Source organism: Gymnoscopelus braueri (assembly GCF_963280865.1).
Source record: "Gymnoscopelus braueri genome assembly, chromosome: 14".
Classification (NCBI taxonomy): Eukaryota; Metazoa; Chordata; class Actinopteri; order Myctophiformes; family Myctophidae; genus Gymnoscopelus; species Gymnoscopelus braueri.
The window spans coordinates 43,748,659-43,769,577 of NC_137619.1; the positions used below are offsets into that span (position 1 = coordinate 43,748,659).

The 20,919-nt window shown below is 42.4% G+C and overlaps 1 protein-coding gene across 1 annotated transcript in view; it reads left to right on the top strand.

Annotated features, from left to right (window-relative positions):
- hpse2 (heparanase 2) overlaps nucleotides 1-20,919 on the top strand; it is a 125,802-nt gene that overhangs the window by 3,197 nt on the left and 101,686 nt on the right. Inside the window, exons 2-3 of the mRNA XM_080449480.1 lie at nucleotides 743-897; nucleotides 3,681-3,842. Of these exons, the coding sequence (XP_080305606.1) occupies nucleotides 743-897; nucleotides 3,681-3,842 (317 nt within the window). The remainder of the gene's footprint in view (nucleotides 1-742; nucleotides 898-3,680; nucleotides 3,843-20,919) is intronic.

Sequence of the window (20,919 nt, forward strand, 5' to 3'; positions counted from 1 at the left end):
TGGAAGAACTGTAACACATTTCTGCTGGAACAGTAAAGGTTGAGATGAAAGCGTGCGATCCATAACACGCAGGCTTTTTAAAGAGGCGTTCCGTGGCAGCCTGTCATTCTAACGGCGGCGATGCGTCAATGCGTCTCAGTTATGCTGCAAAATATAGCAGGCTATCATGTAACTATATTTATTAACAAACTACCCCCCCACTCCCCGAGTATTTTTTACAAGCATATTTTGCTGTCTTCATGTGCAGTGGTAAAAGTACTCAAATTTTTTACTTAAGTAAAAGTATCGATACTGCAAAGTGGAAATAACATGTTACAAGTAAAAGTCCAGAATTAAAAATGTACTTGAGTAAAAGTACAAACGTATTGGCATCAAAATATACTTAAAGTACCAAAAGTAAAAGTACTCATTATGCACAATAACCCATTTCACATGTTTCCATAACGATCCTTTGAAAATAGCAGATCTACAAGCTCACAACCAAGCTTGTAGATCGGCTATTTTCAAATAGCCATGCTGAAGTTGCTGAAGTGTTTTACAAAGTAACTAAGTTTTCAAATAACTGCAGTGGAGTAAAAGTACAATATTCACCTCTGAGATGTATAGTGGAGTAGAAGTAAAAGTATTGAAAATTGGAAATACTCCAGTAAAGTAAAAATTTCATAAAAATGGTACTAGAGTACATGTACTTAGTTACTTTCTCCACCCCTGTTCATATGTGTGTTCTTCTGTCTGTTCTTAGCTCCAAGCGCCTGGTGACCTTGGCCAGAGGACTGTCTCCAGCCTATCTGCGCTTTGGTGGAAAGAGGACCGACTTCCTGCAGTTCCACAATCTGAAGAACCTGGCCAAGTTCAGAGGACCTGGCCCAGATTACTATCTGAAAAACTACGAAGATGGTGAGTAGACATGTGGTGGAAGAAGTATTCACATTTTTTTACTTGAGTAAAAGTATCAATTGAGGCATGATGAACATATACTTTATAAGTTTCTATTCTATTAGGCTACTTGATATGAGCCACCTCAACCCCAGGAGTATATGCATAGCTGCTACACAAGTAGGCTAGTAGGCCTAGTAAATGCGATATCCGAAAACTAAAAAACAATAGGCTATCATCATTCTTTTAAAAATAGGCTATTCAATCTATTCAAGTAGCTAAACGTAGTAAATGTTTGATTAGCCTATATTCATCCTCAAATGTAATTTCTAGAGACGTGAATGTGTGTTCGGCTACTTTTTTGTTGTTGCTCCAACTTGATTAACACAGCTGAGGCTTAATTGGTTGTGATTGACGAGGTGGCAATCAATTACATTCAATTACAATCAATCAAAAATACTTCCATTTGAAACAGACGGGGCGCGAGCTTTACAATACAAAAAAAAAGATCAAAGCGTTGGGAATCATCGTTTTTAAGCACACAGGTGCTTTTAATTTGGGCACTCAATTAAATCTGGGTGGAAAAATTGAACATGACATTTATGGTGTTATGCGTGGAATGTGGAAATATCTCGGGCCAGTGAAATGTATGTAGGACTATGTGTGTCGGTTCATGCGGGATGTGTCGTGGGAAAATCTCGCTGAAGCCTGGTTTATAGGCCTTAGTGTTAAAGGGCCTCGGTTCCACCATTATAACTCTATGGTTCCACCCGCGAACTGTCGAGCCAAGCGACGCCGTATAGCCTCCAGAGGTGGAAAAAGTGGTTTTTACTTAAGTAAAAGTATCAATAAAATGTAGAAATGCTCTGTTAGGGCGCGCCCCCACCGGACTTTTATTTTACCTCTGGGGCGGAATCTGCCAATGCTTTGTCAATGCAAATGCGTGGATTCATGGTCTTGAGGATTGATTCCGCCCTAGAGGTAAAATAAAAGTGCGGTGGGAGCGCGCCCTTACAAGTGAAAGTCCGGAATTCAAAATGTACTTGAGTAAAAAGTACAAAAGTATTGGTGTCAAAATGTACTTAAAGTACCAAAAGTAGAAAGTACTCATTATGCAGAATTTCACAAGTTTCCAAATGTATGACAATCTTTTGAAAATAGCAGATCTACAAGCTCACAATGCTGATGCATTGTGAGCTTGTAGATCGGCTATTTTCAAATGGCCGAAATATATATAGGGCTGAAGTGGGTAATGTATGTTTTGTAATAATTATTAAATAATTGTAGTGGAGTAAAAAAGTACAATATTTGCCTCTGAGATGTACTGGAGTAGAAGTAAGAGTACTGAAAATTGAAAATACTCCAGTAAAATAAAAATCCTCAAATTGTGGCACTTGAGTACATGTACTTAGTTACTTTACACCACTGCCCTAATTCATATGTATTTGGCCCTGGAGCCCTCTGAAAATATGCTGTGCCAGGTACACCCATACAAGATTCGTGAAATGTTTCAAAAATATTCCCAATTTCTCAAAAATGTTAAAGATTTATTTTTATTTTTATAGCAGATCTACAAGCTCACATTGCAATGCCTTGTGAGCTTGTAGATGTAGATTGATTGGCTGAAACCCCCTCAAGGACCCCTGGGGGTCCCCAGACCCCACTGTGAGAACCACTGACCTAGACTAGTGTTTCTCAAATTCTTGAATGTGAATGATTTAGCCACGGTTTCCCCATCTGAAAAGAGGCATACGTGTTTAAATTGTCCATTTAGCTGGGGACCCCCTGGAACCCCCTCAAGTACCCAGCGGACCCCACTTTGAGACTACAGACAATGCTGGTGATTCCACCACTAGACTTATAGTCTCTCAAGATAAGATGACTCTTCCACAATCTTCGAATGCTTCATAAAACTGTACAGAAACTGCACCTCAAAAAAAGTTGCGACAGGCAAGCTGTCATCTGTTTGTCATTTCCGTTCAAGAAAATACTGTACAGGCCTATTTTAAAATATCTTAAAAAAAATATATCCACGAATTTCCATCTCTGCTAAGCAGCAAGCAAGATAAGCTTTGACAAATTTTATTTATTTATTTATCTTCATCTCAATTTCAGCGCTTCCAATGTACAGACTGTTATAGGCGGAAGCATTTGACATTGTGTGAGCCGAGTCAGCCAACACACTGTCGAGAATAGATGCGTCCCAGCTTTTTCTACGACAGAGTGGCAGATCCCAAAATAGGAAAATTGCAGTGGTGGAAAAAGTACTCAAATGTTTTACTTAAGTAAAAGTATCAATACTGCAATGTATAAAAGTCTGGAATTCAAAATTTACTTGAGTAAAGGTACAAAAGTATTGGGCTAAATGTAGGCTACTTAAAGTAGGCTACCAAAAGTAGAAAGTACTCATTATGCAGAATGTTCCATTTATAGTTTTTAAAATGTATAAAAATCTTTTAAAATAGCAGATCTACAAGCTCACAATGCATCGCATCACGACGCATTGTGAGCTTGTAGATCTGCTATTTTCAAATGGCCGAAATGTATATAGGTCTGAATTGGTTAATGTATGTTTTGTAATAATAATCAAAATCTACAAAGTAAATAGTAACTAAAGTTTTCCAATAATTGTAGTGGAGTGAAAGTACAATATTTGCCTCTGAGATGTAGTGGAGGAGAAGTAAAAGTACTGACAATTGGAAATACTCCAGTAAAGTAAAAGTCCTTCTGAGTAAATGTACTTAGTCACTTTCCACCACTGAAAACGAGCATAATTCTTTCTGCGGCACCCTGTCTGTCACCAGACATCGTGCGCAGTGACATCGCCCTGGACAAGCAGAAGGGCTGTAAGCTGGCCAACCACCCCGACATGATGCTGGAGCTGCAGAGGGAGAAGGCAGCCACCATGCAGCTTGTGCTGCTCAAAGAGCAACTCTCCAACATCTACAGCAACATCACAATAACAGGTAAGAGAGATCACACACACACACACACACGCACGAACGCACGCACGCACGCCCGCACGCACGCACAAACGCACGCACGCACGCACGCACGCACGCACGCACGCACGCACGCACAAACGCACGCACGCACGCACGCACGCACGCACGCACGCACGCACGCACGCACGCACGCACACACACACACACACACACACACACACACACACTCACAATTAGCTCTGTTTTGGCATAAACAAGCACATTGCCACATAATATTGACATAAAACAGAATGGCCTGTGTGGGTTACACACACACACGCACGAACGCACGCACGCAGGCATGCTTGCGTGCGTGCGTGCACGTACATGGGCCCTCCTCTCTCTCTCTCTCTCTCTCTCTCACACACACACACACACGCTGTGGACAGACAAGCAGAGCAGATACGCTCATGCACATGCGTGCACACACGCGAGGTTCAAAGCATGCCGATATAAACCATCAGCTCTCAGAATGACAAATGTAATTTGTAAAAGAGGAATGCGGGGATGGATGGAGGGCTACAGCGGTGGAGGAGGGGTAGTAAACACAGCGCTGACATTTCCACTGGTTAGAGTTAACTCAACCCCACCGCAGGGGGGTCGCTGGGGTCTCGCCTTTTTGGGTGGGCTGCATTTCTTATCGGTTGCCGTGACTAACTAGAGTGGAGATGAAGGACTTGAAAAAGAACGCTTTCTGTGGAGACGTGAGTGACTTGTTGTGAGTATCCCGGTGTCGTGACAGAACGGGCTTGTCTGAGACCCCTTGATCATGGGATTCGCTAAAACGGTGGTTCCCAACCTATATATCCTGGATCCGGGCCCCTGCACTTGAAAGTCTCATAAACGTCCACGGCCCGTACGGCAGCCTGTCGGATAAGTGGTCAGAATGGGTGTAGAGCGCTTTTGGTTGAGATGTGAGTTATGTTTACTGGTGTGGTGACAGAATGGGGTGAGACCATTGATCATGGGTTTCCCTATAAACCTGGTGTTTCGCTGCGTGCCTGATGTGCGTTCTCGTGGGCCTGCATTGGGTCATCTTTTTCAAGCGAAGTTAAAGGGATAGTTCACCCCCAAAATGACATTTTTTCTATCGATTTCTATCTATAGACTTGAATTCATGGATATTTGTTAGTTTTTGTGTCATTCCTAAGCTAATAATTTGATGACCGTCAGCGGTTCCGGTAGGAGACACAAAGAGTCTACTTTGTGTCTCCTACCGAAACCGCTTTCTACCAGTCCGCTGGTCATCAAATTATTGGCTTAGGGATGCGACATAAACTATAAAATATCCATGATTTTCTTTTGGGTGAACTATCCCTTTAAGTTATGTTATGTATTGTGTGGCAGATTCTAAAGTAGCCGATTCATAAACTCTGTGACACATTGTGAGCTTCATGCAACGCCATCATAAATGACGTTCTTGAGTGACGTTCCTGGTGTAGCAAAAGAATGGACTTGTCTGAGACCGTTGATCATGGGACTCCCTAAAAACCTGGTGTTTTAACCTGGGGACCTCCCCCTTCATCCTGCACAGTGCTACGTGCCTGATGCATGTTCTTGAGGGCTCGCACTGGGTCGTCTTGTCAAGCCAGCTATGTTTCTGAACCAAGAATATGTATCATCAACATTCAAGCAGTGGTGGAAAAAGTACTCAAATGTTTTACTTAAGTAAAAGTATCAATACTGCAATGTAGAAGTACTCATTTACAAGTAAAAGTACGGGATTCAAAATATACTTGAGTGAAATTACAAACGTATTGGTATCAAAATGTACTTACAGGACCAAAAGTAAAAGTACAAAAAATCAGATCTACAAGCTCACAACGCGTCGCATAGCCTAGGTATAAAATAGGGCTAAAGTGGTTAATGTATGTTTTATAATGTAATCATTTATATCTGCAAAGTAACTAGTAACTAAAGTTTTCAAATAATTGTAGTGGAGTAAAAGTACAATATTTGCCTCTGAGATGTAGTGGAGTAGAATTAAAAGTGTAGACAATTGGTAATACTCCAGTAAAGTAAAAGTAGGGTACCTCAAAATTATACTTAAGTACAGTACTTGAGTAAATGTTCTTAGTTACTTTACACCACTGCATTCAAGTACTATGCAATTTGAATAGAGATCATAACTGATTCCCACCCTATCGGTACACAACTCGTCCTGGTCGATGCGGGAGGCCATCGGCTGCTGGGTATGGGTACTGGCTCACCTATAGCGGCTCGCTCGGGCACACCTCACACAAGCTTTAAGGCTTTGCAGTCGGCGTGTGAGCCTTGTTCATGTCCTGCTGAACCACCCATTGATCATACTCACGAGGCGGGCATTTGTCTGTCATACTCCAACCCAATCGTCACCATTGTACATTTCTGCAAAACACCGAAGTGTTGCATGCAACATTGTCAATGTTTAGGTTTAAGGTGAGGTGCGTTGCATGTCAACATTTGCGTTTAGGGTTAGGTTGAGAGGTTAGGTTTAGAGTTAGTTATTATGTACTTCGAATGTAAGTTTGAGTCAACATGGTCTGCATGTAGGCACGCGTACACGCAATGTTTTGGGGACTAGAAAACGTCCAGTTTCAACTCTATTCGCACTTTGTTTAAAAGTACAGTGACATTTCTTCTGGCGACCAGGCTGCATACTCGTGCACCGTGACAGGGTGGTACCCTCCCTCCCCGCCAAGTATGACGCAAGAGCAAAATGGCTGGCATGTGAATGTGGTTAATACCTTTTTAACAGAGTCAATATGCAGACAGTGCCGAATGAGGATCCATATTATGTTTTGTTTTTTGGGGGGAATAAAGCGTTCCCAACTGCAAACGTTGGAATCTGATCAAGAAAACACACAAAGACAGACGATCAATTGACATAAACACTTATAACACTTACAATGTGTCGAGGGAAAGCATCTGCAGTGGAAAGTATTCCCTCCAAACATCCCGTGGTCAGACGGTGGAATGTGAGACCACAGCAGGGGGACATCCTGAGATTTTCTGCAATTTTTTTCCAGAAAGCTATTGATGAATGTGTGGGAAGCTTCCAATTACACCTCAAGCTGAATCCAAGTTGAATGTGTCATGTGTGTGTGTGTGTGTGTGTGTGCGTGTGCGTGTGCGTGTGCGTGTGCGTGTGCATGTGCGTGTGCGTGTGCGTGTGCGTGTGCGTGTGCGTGTGCGTGTGTGTGTAGGGGGAGGGTGGGGATTCCCACGGGAGGACCCTGTGTGAATCATAGGAGGACACAACTAGTCTCAGTTGTTACAGTCAAAACATGCCCTACCTTGCACTCATCCCAGTACACAGTGAAATCCTCAGTGTTAATTTACTCTTACGGGTCCATTGGTAACATTGATGCACTCTCAGAGTTACAGGCGGATGAATTAGCAATTGTCCGTTGGGTGCGTGACACGGCAAAATCCTGCATGTTAACTTAACCCAGAAAGTGTAAACATGGACCTGGCAAAGGTCCATGTTGACACTCTCAGTATATGCATAGATGTGATTGCCAAGCTATCTTAGCCAGGTGGCATGTTATCTGTGACCCCGGCGATTCAGTCTGCACCAGACGCATAATCAGTTAAACCCTTGACCAGGGTCGTCCAGGGTTCTGTACTACCGTTTTTCCCTAAACAGCTGATACAAGCTGTGAGCGTGTAGATCTCCAGAAAAGGGACGCTAAGGTTCATGTGGTTAAATAAGTTTTAAACAAGAAATGATGACACAGTCATATTAATACCAGGTTGCTCTCTCCAGCGTCCCCGCACGGAACCAAATGGGCCTTTGGTCCTGTTCCATTTTGCTCGCGGGGTAACAAATCGCTGTTGGAGTCAAGTCAATAGTTTGTTTGGTGGCGACGACCACACTTTTCCTTTAATAATAGTTTGTTTGGTGGCGACGACCACACTTTTTTTGTTCTGGCCTATGATCCCATAGCATTGGGGGACGCCCGTCGTTCAGAGTATGGCCCATTGGCTTAAAAGACAGCCAATGATGAAAAGGTTGCCTAAAAGTGTTGAGAAAGTGTTTACTAAAGGGTAAATGGTCCCTTTATACAGCGCTTTACATTCACCCATTCACACACACATTCATACACCGATGGCGGAGGAAACCATGCAAGGCACCAACCTGCACATCGGGAGCAATTAGGGGTTCAGTGTCTTGCTCAAGGACACTTCGACACTAACTCTGGGGGAGCCCCCCAGCCCGGGATCGAACTGGGAACCTTGCGGTTTCCAGTTCACTCTACCCGGCCACTCTACCCCTGAGCCACTGCCGCCCCGCTTACTAGTTGATCAGTCTCTTCCTAGACCAGGCTGCAAGCAACCTGGTAAAAATCAATAATTCTGAGTCGTAAAGTCATAGATCCATCACGTGATGGATGACTGATGTCACAGGCTGGCCACATGAAGTCCCAAGATCCACACTGGAGCCACGCCGTTCCCATGTGGATCCTGAGATCCACATGATTTGATTTCTTTCCCCACACTAATATGGTCTCCTCACATCAACACAATGGGATTTGGGATCCAATTTGGCAAAGTTTCGCTTTAAAACAATGATGCATTGCTGTGAGACGTTTGTGCCAATGAATTGCCGATATGATGCATATCATGCGTGATCTATTCTCTTGTATTACAGCCAGTTTTCGCATAACAGTTTTGAGTGTCTATGACTCGGTGGGGGACATTGTCTGCTTAACCCATTCAATCCGGGAACGCATCTGTGTCATTTTAAGATTTCTTTGGCTATTCAAAAATAGCAGATATACAAGCTCGCACTACGAGCTTGTAGATCTGCTTTTTTTTTATCTTAAACATTTGTGCAAATCTTTGAATATATATATTTCTAAAGTGAACATTTGCTAACTCAAATCTTTGCTTCTTGGGGGTCCCTGGAACAACATATTTTGAGATGGGGGTCCGCGGCCAAATACATATAATTTTGGGGGTCCTTGACATGAAAAAGATTGAGAACCACTGATATATATAGCAACATAATTTTTTTCAAAAAAGAAACTGTTAGGATTTAGAAGACATTTATATAATCCCCAGAAGCAAAGATTTGAGTTAAAAATGTTCGCTTTAAAAATACACATTATTCAAAGATTTGCACAAATGTTCACGATTTTTTAATAGCCCAAAGAAATCAAAAAATGACACAGATTCTGTCACCGGTCTAAATGGGTTAAATGCTCATTTATTGTCATGGTTCCATCCTGAGGCCATGCAAGAGCGGAGTCACGAGAGAGAGAGCACGGTGGCTTTCTTTTTGTTTTGAGCAGGTGCCATCGTTTGTTATCGGGCTCGATGGAGGGGGAGGCGAGAGCCACAGCAGTAGGAGGACTTTATTTACTGAAGCAGATTCACTGTGCAGCGTTCTCACAGAAACCTCATTCCTCAACCTGGAGGGAGGGAGGGAGGGAGGGAGGAACGGCCCTACGGGAAATTTCCCAGATAAAAATCCAGAGTACACAAATAGACCCAAATGCATCGGTGGAAAAAGTACTCAATTGCTTTACTTACTGTAAGTAAAAGTATCAATACTGCCATGTAGAAATACTGTTACAAGTAAAAGTCCGGAATTCAAAATTACCTTGAGTAAAAGTACAAAAGTATTGGTATCAAAATGTACTTAAAGTACCAAAAGTATAAAGTACCAAATAGCAGATCTACAAGCTCACAATGCGTCGGCCCGCGACACATTGTGAGCTTTTAGATCGGCTATTTTCAAATGGCCAAAATATAGGACTGAAGTGGTTACTGTATGTTTTGTGGTAATTATCAAAATCTACAAAGTAACTAGTAACTAAAGTTTTAATAAGTAAAAGTATAAGTATAATAGTAAAAGTATAATATTTGCCTCTGAGATGTAGTGGAGTAGAAGTAAAAGTACTGACAATTGGAAATACTCCAGTAAAAGACCTCAAAATTGTACTTAAAGGAGGAGTTCACCCCAAAAAAATCTTATTTTATATCAATTGCACGCCCCATGAAGCCTTGAATTCATGGATTTATTTTTGTTTTTGTCGCATTCCTAAGCCAACTATTTGATGACCGTGTGTATTTCCGGTAGGAGACACAAAGAATCTACTTTGTGTCTCCTACCGGATACACTAGTCGGTAGGAGACGGGAATCAAATTATTAGCTTAGGAATGCAGCAAAAACTAAAACAAATCCATGAATTCAAGGCTTCATGGGGTGTGCAATTGATAGAAAATAAGTCATTTTTTGGATGAACTACTCCTTTAAGTACAGTACTTGAGTAAATGTAACTTAGTTACTTTACACCACTGCCCAAATGGACCCTAACCCATTTGTAACTCTGGAGTTTGCACAAATGAGGATCATGAGGGAGGCTTTAATTTTATTTCATGTGTTGTGTTTCTCTCATTTAATCTTAGATCAATATATTTGCCATCGGATAAAACCACCACTGGTTGACAAGGGGGTTACATTCAACACATTGTGGGCTTATTTCTAAATGTTCACCCCCAGAATAGGGCCGCTAGGGTTCAAGTTAATCCCGTTAACGTTGCAGTATAGGTTAAACGGCAGTCCCTGCAAATGCATTTGCAAATGCATATGTATTTTGTATGCTGTGCAAAGGGTTTGCTTGTGGTCCTGTGTTCTCCGGAGTGCAGTGGAGTACTGCAGTAATATGGGCTACAGAGGCACAAGGCTGGCGTTTAAATATGTCTGGTAACAATCAGCGTAGCCACACTGTGTGTGTGTGTGTGTGTGTGTGTGTGTGTGTGTGTGTGTGTGTGTGTGTGTGTGTGTGTGTGTGTGTGTGTGTGTGTGTGTGTGTGTGTGTGTGTGTGTGTGTGTGTGTGTGTGTGTGTGTGTGTGAAATCTTGTGTGGATTTGAGCTTATTCGTGTGTGTGGGTGTGCGTGTGTGTGCGTGTGTGTGTGCGTGCGTGTGTGTGTGCGTGTGTGTGTGTGTGTGTGTGTGTGTGTGTGTGTGTGTTTGTGAAGGCAGGTGGTGTTTAAAGGTCGTTTAACAGCCTCGCTCCATCCTTTTCCACTCACCACAGCGTGACCTTTGACCCTCGCTTGTTAGAGCTATCAGTAATGGGGCCACTCTGAGCGCCAACACACACACACACACACACACACACACACACACACACACGCACACCCACACCCACACCCACACACACACACACACACACACACACACACACACACACACACGCACACACACACACACAGTGATGAAAGTACCCTAAATTCAGACAAGGCAAAGGTCACGGTCACTGTCACCCCATGGTGAGTTATTCCTGTTCTCTCTGTCTGTCTGTCTGTCTGCCTCCCCCTTCTCTTTCCCTGTCTCTCTATCTCTGATTCTTTCCCTCTTTCTCTCTCTCCCTCTCTGTCTAACTCTGTATCCCCCCTCTCTGTTTCTCTCTCTAGTGTAGCGTTAGCTTAGCAGTCTGCATTGTGATTTCATATGAGCATTGTGTGTTTATTTAGACTATGAGGCAGTCAGTTCAACTTGTGACCTCAAGAATCCTAAACCACAAGTATAAAGTTTTTAAAGGGAGACTATTTAAGAATTTCTCAAAGTTATTCCCATGACCAGAGATGGTCCAACTGATATGCATATACAAAACAAAATGTAATCGTGTGGATCTCGGATCCACAGTGGAACGGCGGGACTCCAATGTGCCTCTCGGACTTGGTGTGGCCACGCCTCTGATGTCAGCCGTCCATAACTTCAGTCTTCTATGGCATAAATATGACATATGACTCAAGGCAAGGTTTCAGCCCGATCCCCAGCCCCATTGACTTCCATTATAAAATCAAAGTTAAATATTTCAAAAAACATATGCGAGACATATGTGAAAAATAATTAGTGGCCTGTCAGTGTGAACAAGAAATTTGGCGCTGGTCGGTCCAGCGGTTTGCAAGATTAGCTCCGGACACAGACACACAGACAGACAGTGAGACAGACAGACAGACACGGCCGCGCCGTAAAAACTCTCTCAAGTGATAAAACCAGAGAGGCAAGTGTCAAACTTGTGATGTCATCCAGGAAGCTTAGCAGATGATGGGAGACAGGGTTTTGTGTGAGTTTTTATAGTGCTCTCTGATCTACACGAGAAAACCCACCCTTAACCCCTTCCTCCTGTTTACAGCTCTACTAGTCAGCTTGATTCATTCTCTTAAAGGTGAATTTGACTTTAAAACACTTTTGGGGTCATTTTCATATCTACTTGGGATTTTGTGTGCAATATTTATATATTTTATATTAATTTGATCCTCATATAAGTCCATTCAACTTCAAACTCCATGTTAGACTCATTGAAAACACACGTGCTTGCTTCTGGTGACGGATATTGTCCATCTAATTGAGGGAGGAGACCTTAATTTTTCCATTAGTTATTTTATTATGTTAATATTTTATGTATGTACAGTTACAGCAAGGAGTCCTGTAAATCCATGCATGAAATCCATGAAGTCCATGCATGAAATAACTAACTGGAAAAGGTCTCACCATTCACTAGAAGGACAATTTCAGTCACCATAAGCATGGACATATGTTTTCAATGAGTCTGACATGAAGTTTGAAATTGAATGGGCGTGTCTGATCAAATGAATATCAAATTGAGTTTTTATACCTTAAAAACTGTCTGGCGTGCATGCAAAAGTCAGAGTAGACATGAAAATGACCCCAGAAGTGTTTTAAAGTGAAATTCCCCTGCAAAGGGGAACCAAGTATAAATCAGCCATATCAGCAGCTGCAGACTTTCTATCTGAGGGTGAGAGTTGTGCAAGTTCAAAAATATTGACTGAACTGCCAAAGGCAATTCAAATAATTTATAGGGATTCTTGAATTCCCTCATTGTCACTCTTCACTTCATTTGATTTTCACCGGAATACTTTATTGATCTTGTAATGGAAATTATTTTGGCCAACCACAAACATTTAAAACCTATTTCAACACATAATCATAAAAATGATGATAGTCAAGGACGGAAACGTCTGCTGCTTTTCAAATGGACTTATTCATTTATTTTCACTTGTGCTGCTTGTGTTTGTCACAGATATCTTAAATTAAAGACAACATTTCAGCATCAATCTCAACATGTGGAAAAAAAATTTAAGGCTTTCTAGCCCAGGGACATTGTGTGTGCGGTGTGCAGATATAGTATCCGTCACAGTACGATTGGAAAACCAGTCAGATTGAAAAAGGTGCACTCAGTTTCACTGACGGAGGCGTGCCGCCTGAAGGTGACTTGAGCCACGAGAGGCACCGCCGAGCAAGCTGAAGCAAGGGAGTCGCCGTGCCGAGCGTTGCAAAGTCACCTTTAGTCGACTCAGCGCCGTCCGAGTCATGTAACGATAGGGACAGAATCGTAAATCATCGTCACCCCCTAGCCTCAGTACCTCCGAGACGTCATTTCCTTTTTTGACGGGGGGCCCGCCCCGCCGCGGGGGAGCTTGGGGGGTGAACTCGAAGAAAACGAGCACTCCTTTTTCAATCTGACTGTTTTTTCAATCATACTGTAACATATCTGCTGCAGACATATAATACATATAACTAGAAAAAGTGCTCCTCGGAGCACAGGTCTCCGCCAGGTCAGGTAGGTTATTTTGGCCTCCTGGTGGCACTATAATAGGCCAATGTGAAAAGGGTGCCATTTCTTCCTAGGCCGTGCACGGCAATCGGACACTGCATTCATGATTTGAGGCATTTTGTTCTAAAAATGTGTTTTGCTAAATTTGACCTGCTGGTGGCGCTACAACAGGCCAATGTTAAAAGGGTGGCATTTGTTCCTCAACATAGTGTGAATGTGCGTGGAAAGTTTCACCGCAATCAGACATCAATCAGTTCATGATTTGCGGCATTTTGTTCCAAACAAGGCACTACTGCAAACTTTAGATGTTAATCTTAGCCAATCAGGATGGAATATGAAAAATCAAACAGATCCGTCTTGATCACATGACTATAGAGATCATGTGTACCGATTTGCGTGAAATATGGATAAAATAAAATGGGAAGGAGTAATATAAAAAAATGTTTTACATAAGTCGGCCTCTTGGTGGCGCTATAAAAGGCAGATGTGAAAAATGCAGGGCAAAGGTTTTTCCTTGGCCTCTAGGGAGTGCACATACAAAGTTTTATACAGATCGGTGCAGTTATAGGTAAAAACACGAATCGGCCTGTTATAGTGCCACCATGAGGCTGATTTGAACATTTTTAAGTGGCATTTCTTCTTCGGCATAGTGAGAATGTGCGTGCAGAATTTCAGGGAAATTGCATGCTGTGATCATGATTTGAGGCATTTTGTTCAAAACGGAGCACTCCTGCAAACATTGGAAGCCATTTTTAGCCAATCAGGATGGAATATGAAAAATCTGAAATACTGCCTCGATTATGATTAATGAATGATGTTTTATTTTTAAACTGAAAATAGCAGCTCTACAAGCTCATGCTTGATGAAAAATCTGCTACTTGATTAATAGATAAGTCGGTAATTGGTTCTAAATAATGGTTTTGATATATTTGCGGTTAATTGCCCAGCCCTAATAACACCCCCCTTTATAATGTTTCTGGATGAATTATAATGCTTAATTTATAGCGAATGCTTTATTTTCAACTGATCTACTCTCAACGTGTTGCATCAGGCAACACCGGGCAAGCTGATAGCGTGTTTTCTGTTGGCAAGGCATCCTTAAGGCAAACATTGACATCATTTTGTTCTTATTCGGTAGTTGCACCTCCAACATTTTCGAACTTGCCAAACAAAGTTCTCACAGTCACAGAACACCGTGTGATATGTCAGATACTCGATGCGATCGTGTTTTATATTGTTTTAGCAACGTACCATGGACTGTTTTGAAGAAACGTTGGCTGTGGATAATCCCACACTGTTGCTTTTTGTATTGAGCCTCATACATGCCTACTGTATTGTCCCTCATTGCTCTTCTGCACCGGCACCACTGTCAGAAAACAGTTACAGTTACTCATACTGTAAATATATTACAACAAACATTCACAACCAGATGGAAATGAATTAATGGAGAGACATAGCCCGCACTTTGTCCATTGTGTCTGTTGCCAGAAATGGTGAAATCTCAAAGCATGTCGGAGATTGGTGAAAATAAACAGCGGAGATCCTGGCAAAATACTGAGGTGGCAGGGTCTATCTAGCATTCAGAGCATATAAAACACTTTCATCCTCACCAAACTTTCTTCGGTTCGGCAAGCCCTTCCGAAGCCGAATAATGTTCATTATGAGTACATTATGCTGCAGCCTTTAGTGAGGAGCTTAGAAAGAAAGTGATAAGTAATTACAAAGTACAGTTTTCATTCTGGATTGAACGAGTCAGTGACTGGGAGTAAGTGGATGAAACTATGGGGGGAACATTCACATATCGATTTCCCCATGTGTGAAAGCAGCTGCCCTCTGGGCTAAACTGTGATTAATCTGATTAATATTTTTAATCTATTGACAGACCTAGTCGCAACATGACGCATTGTGAACTTGTAGATCTGCTATTTTTGGTGAACGTTCACCCCAGAAATAGGGACGCTGCAGTTGTGGTTAACCACATGAGCCCCATTTTCAAACATTTTCAAAATCCTTCTAAATTATTCCGAACATATTTCAAATATAAGATTTATTTTAAAGTTTCGCCTATACTGACACATGCCCAAAATAGGGACTCCAGTGTAAGTGTTTTGTAAATAAATGAGGGGATGACATTAGAGGAGCATAAGGTTGGCTTCATGAGCAGTGGAGTAACTGGCTGGTTGATAGCAGTGGCGTCCCCAGGAATTACATTGGGCAGGCGAGATTTGTTTTTTGCAGCCCCACCTCCCCCCCCCCCTCTATTAACCCCCAAAAAAGACATTTCAACTCGATGGAAAATCGGCGATCGAGTGGCCGTTTTCAAGATGTTTTGGCCATTATCTCTGGAACGGAAGGTCCAATCTGCTCAGTTCAAAGCTTGTTGGATCTGTGCCTTTGAGGACATTAAGCACGCAATGACACCTTTTCGGGTTATTTGGGTTTTCTAGGGGAGGCGAGATCTTAGTTGGGCAGGCGACCGCCTGTCCTGCCTCTCCAGTGGGTACGCTTCTGGTTGACAGGCAGACAGAGGCTGTGTTTATAGAGCAGTGGTTTTCAAAGTGGGGTCCTTGAGGGGGACCAGGGTGAAGTATTGATGGTTAAGAGTTACGGGGAGTCTGTGGCCTGACGCAGTGTTCGCGACTTCGCGGCCCACCCATCTGACCACTTAACATAAGTGGCTCAGATGGGTGGGCCGCATGCGTTTTTTTTTTTTTTTTTCCCAGAGCAACTAACATTAAGTTCCCGTTCATTGGTATCACAATGTAAACACATTTTTCAAAAATTGTGAAGAGACATTTTAACCATTGCTATATTAAGTAGTTAATATAGCATGACAATCATTTTAACCTGTTTATCAATTTATAATGTTGGCTATTGAAAAATAGCAGATCTACAAGCTTACAGCAGTACATCTGTTATTTTTGAAAATGTTTGGATTTTTTTTAAATAATTCTCTTCTGGGGGTCCCTGACACAAAACCTTTTCAGATGGCCTAATACATATCAATTTGAGTATGCGAAGAAGTTGGAGAACCACTGTTTTAAACATTATTTTTTAACATAATAATAATGATTAAAATCTGAGTCTCAGTTAGTTGGGGGCAATAAATGTCCTCATGGTGCACCAGTGGGCCCCGGCCCACAGGTTGAGAATCCCTGGCCTAATGCAAACCAAACTGGGGGGGGGGGGTCCGTGAAAATGTAAACGTTTGAGAACCACTGTTACAGGATATTGTGAGCATATCCACCCTGCTTGTCCATGCCCATCCTCTCTCCCTCCGTCTCTCATGCTGCTCGCTCTCTCAGTCTGACCTCACATGGTATCGAGTGACTTGAATGTTTACAAGGTCTAGTCGATTGTTAGGCTAATGTAAATATTGCTGTGAATATATCAGGCACTAATATCTAGAACAGTCTCTTTGTACTCAATCTGGGAACCCATCGCCAAATGAAAAGGAAAAACAGCGCCCTCTGTTGTTTTTAACTATCTCACTTGGCTCTGGGAGGAAGTCGACGTAGCACCCGTGCGCAAGGAAACCAGGGTTTTGGTCTGCCTTCAGCCTTTCACTTCCGGTGGTGCGACTATGTTTTCATTCCCACTAACAATATTTCTACACGGAACACTAACACCACTTCTCCCAGAGAACATGGATCGTTTTGGTTATAAGCCCACTTGTTTCTATGATGAAAGAGCAAGTTAAAAGGAGGCACGGTTGCGCAGTCGGTAGCGCTGTCGCCTCACAGCTAGAAGGTCCTGGGTTCGATTCCCGCCGGGGACGCTGTGGGCACTGGGGGCGTGTCTTCTCCTCCGCGTCATCAGCGCCCATACCCTAGGTGGGGTTGGCGAAAGGGCCTACTCTATGTGGAGTTTGCATGTTCTCCCCGTGTCTCCTAGGGTAGTTAATACCCTCACAAAAACATGTAGTAATCCTGGTCGCTATACCGCCTCCCCCATGACAGCCGGGGCGCCTGATGGAGGGGAAGGGAACTGGTTGGAATAACGTGTTCCTTCCACGCGCTACGTCCAACCAGGGAAACTCCCCCCTGTCAGGTGACAAGAAGGTCAGTTGGCTCTCATGCCTGAAGGAAGCATGAGCTCGGCCCTGGCCTCCCTACTGTGGGGGACTGGTGTAGTGCTGGTGTAGGGCTGGTGTAGCGCCCAGGATCACTTAGGAAATTGGCACCGGGTGAAAAAAAATGGGTTACAAAAATCGCGGGATAAAAATTTAAGAAAAAAAAAAAGAAAGAGCAAGTTAAAATGTGAAATATCTTTCCGTGGTTTTGTCTGCTCCGAGGACGCTATTGTTAAATGAGTTTCGGTTTGTATCTAGTGGGGAAGGATCGGCAGACACGTAAATCCCGCCCACTACATTTGATTGGGTAAAGCGCGGCCTGCTTCCTGATCTGAAGGCACGCCCACTTGTAGGCCAGTGCGTACGCGATATGACGAACCCCCCGACAGATTCAAACGCAGAGCAGAATCTGTTCTTGAGAGATTACTTTGTACTAGACCAGACAGAACTCTTGTATAGCTTACTATGAGATATTCAGTGCATCCTCTACAGCAAGGGTTCCCAAACATTTCTGGCCGCGACCCTCCAAAATAATCATATTTGAACTGGAGACCCCCCCCCCCCCACCCTGACAAGTACTGGTCCACAGAAAAATATAGTGAAAATAGACGAACTCGCACTGCGAGTGGTTGTTGTGAGCTTGTAGATCGCTATTTTCAAAATGTTTGCCTCTTGTCAATGATTGTGACGCTATATTAACTACTTTTGCTGGGGACCCCCCCCCCCCCCCCACCCCCAAAGGACCCCTTGGGGTCACCCCACTTTGAGAACCAATGCTCTACAGGAAACTTGAGAAGTACCACGATATATTCATGTTGGAGTTTAACCACATGAACCCTATAACGTCCCTATACTGGGGCGGAAATTCTGCGAAAATAGCTGATCTAGAAGATAATAGTCTTCTACTAGCGGACCTAGTATAGAGAGCAATGGGGGGACGCCGATCAACTAAGTATATATAAAGTTTAAGTGGTTAAATCAACACTTTACCAGTTTCAATAAGACAATGCATGGCATAAAAATTACGACATGCATGGCTTTGCTGGAGGGTCGATTTGAGATTAACATTTAAAGCAGCGCAATGTAACTTTTTAACAATTACTGTACAGTATATAGTATATACATACTGTAGTGTATAGTATATATCATGTCCTACAAAATTAAAAAGTTACATGTTTAAGCAATAACAATCATCCTTCTATAAATGTATAGACTCAGGGGGGGTCCCCCTGTGTTGGAAGACAATGAGTTTCATCCTGGCATTTGCCAAGGCGCCAAGGCAGAACTGCCAGTCAAACCGAAAACTGGCCAATCACAGTGCGTCCTCGCCGGACATGCTTGCATAGACTCTTGGTTTAATGAAGTCAAAGACGTTGGCCGCCATGTTATTTGTGTCCAAAGTGGCCACTGATACCCCAAACTACAAGTGCTGCTTTAACAAAAGATATTCTGATTTACTTCCTTGGCCTACTGGCAGCGTGCAAAGGAAATTTGATTAGCGTGAAGGTGTTTTACAGTGACTTATGGCTTCAGTCTCAGCATTTCACTAGCGATGATACTAATAGTAGAATTATCACCACCATCATAAATGAGACATCATGTCACCAGCCAAGTCCAAATTCACATACTCACTCTAAGCCGCTAAGGGGACTTAAAGCAGAGCGTAAAAAGTCTGAAAACACAAACATTTTGGGAGAATTTACTAAAACATCTGTGCTGTACTTGAAAATGTTTTCATCAAAACAAGTTGGCTCAGCTGTGTATATTCAGGGGGCCGCTGGATCACATGCGTATTCAAAATCAAAACACATTTATTTTTGGTAATATTGGGAAGCATGCCGCTTTGTCTTATCCCTGTTAGTGTCGGTGTGAGATTTGAGCCGATGTTTTAATCCCCTGTGCTCTTCATCCTGTGTTGTTTAAACTGTTTCCACAACAGAAATACGCACGCACAAACGCACGCACACACACACACACACACACACACACACACACACACACACACACACACACACACACACACACACACACACACACACACACACACACACACACACACACACACACACACACACACACACACACACACACACACACTACTACTACAGAGTGGGCAAGCATGCCAAGCTGGGCATGGTGGAGTTAGGAATTTGGATGGATTTAGCTGATAGAGTTTCTGCTGGTCTCCAGTTGGAGACTCCCTACAGAGAGTGTGTTCTGCCAGGTGTTACAACCGTACCGCTGCTGTGTGCACAGCTGTGGTGTAAAGTAACTAAGTACATTTACTCAAGTACTGCACTTAAGTACAATTTTGAGGTACTTTCACTTTACTGGAGTATTTCCAATTTGCAGTACTTTTACTTCTACTCTACTACATCTCAGAGGCAAATATTGTACTTTTATTCCACTACAATTATTTGAAAACTTTAGTTACTAGTTACTTTGCAGATATACATTATTACATTATAAAACACACATTAACCACTTAACCCCAATTTTATACCAAGGTTATTTGAAAATAGCCGATGCGACGCGTTGTGAGCTGGTAGATCTGCTATTTTCAAACATTTTTGTACTTTTACTTTTGGTACTTTAAGTACATTTTCATACCAATACTTTTGTACTTTTACTCAAGTAAATGTTTAATTTCGGACTTTTACTTGTAACAGAGTACTTCTACATTGCAGTATTGATACTTTTACCTAAGTAAAACATTTGAGTACTTTTCCCACCACTGGCTGCTCAGCTGCCTCATCTCTGCCGTGACGGCAGGACCATCACCATAATCTGCTTTGATTCTCTCACGACCATTACGGTTTTATTGGAGATGAAATATCAGCTGTGGATGTTAAACAAAGCTAGGGTGAAGCTCCACTGCTCAGTTGTGTGGTTTTCTTTTTTACACATGTTGAAAAGCCTGGATGTTCGTTTAACCCTGAGCATTTACAAATGGTTATATTTGTACACATTCGAGTTTACAAATTGGGTAAATTAACACTGGGGATTTTGCTGTGTGCAAACAACAGATGGGAATCAAAAGTCACATTGCTGCCCAGAAATAATCAATTTTTAGTGTTTGGTTTTATGCAAATGATGCACAAACATGTGAAATGGGGTATGTTCTGTCAAGTATGCACTAATTTGCACAGTAGACAAACACTTACTGGTGGATGAATTCAGAACAAAATAATGTGTTTATTAAACAAAATAACATTTGGAAAAAAAGAAATGTTTCCGTGTGAAACAGAAAAGTGCAAGAAAACTAATGTTGCCTTCTGTAACGTAGGCTATTATATATAATATATATATATGCTTTGTTGAATTTAGCTTTACTCAAAATAATCATACAAACCTTTACTTCCCCCTGTGTCACTAGCCTTAAATTACTACTAGATTGAGTCAAGTCTGGA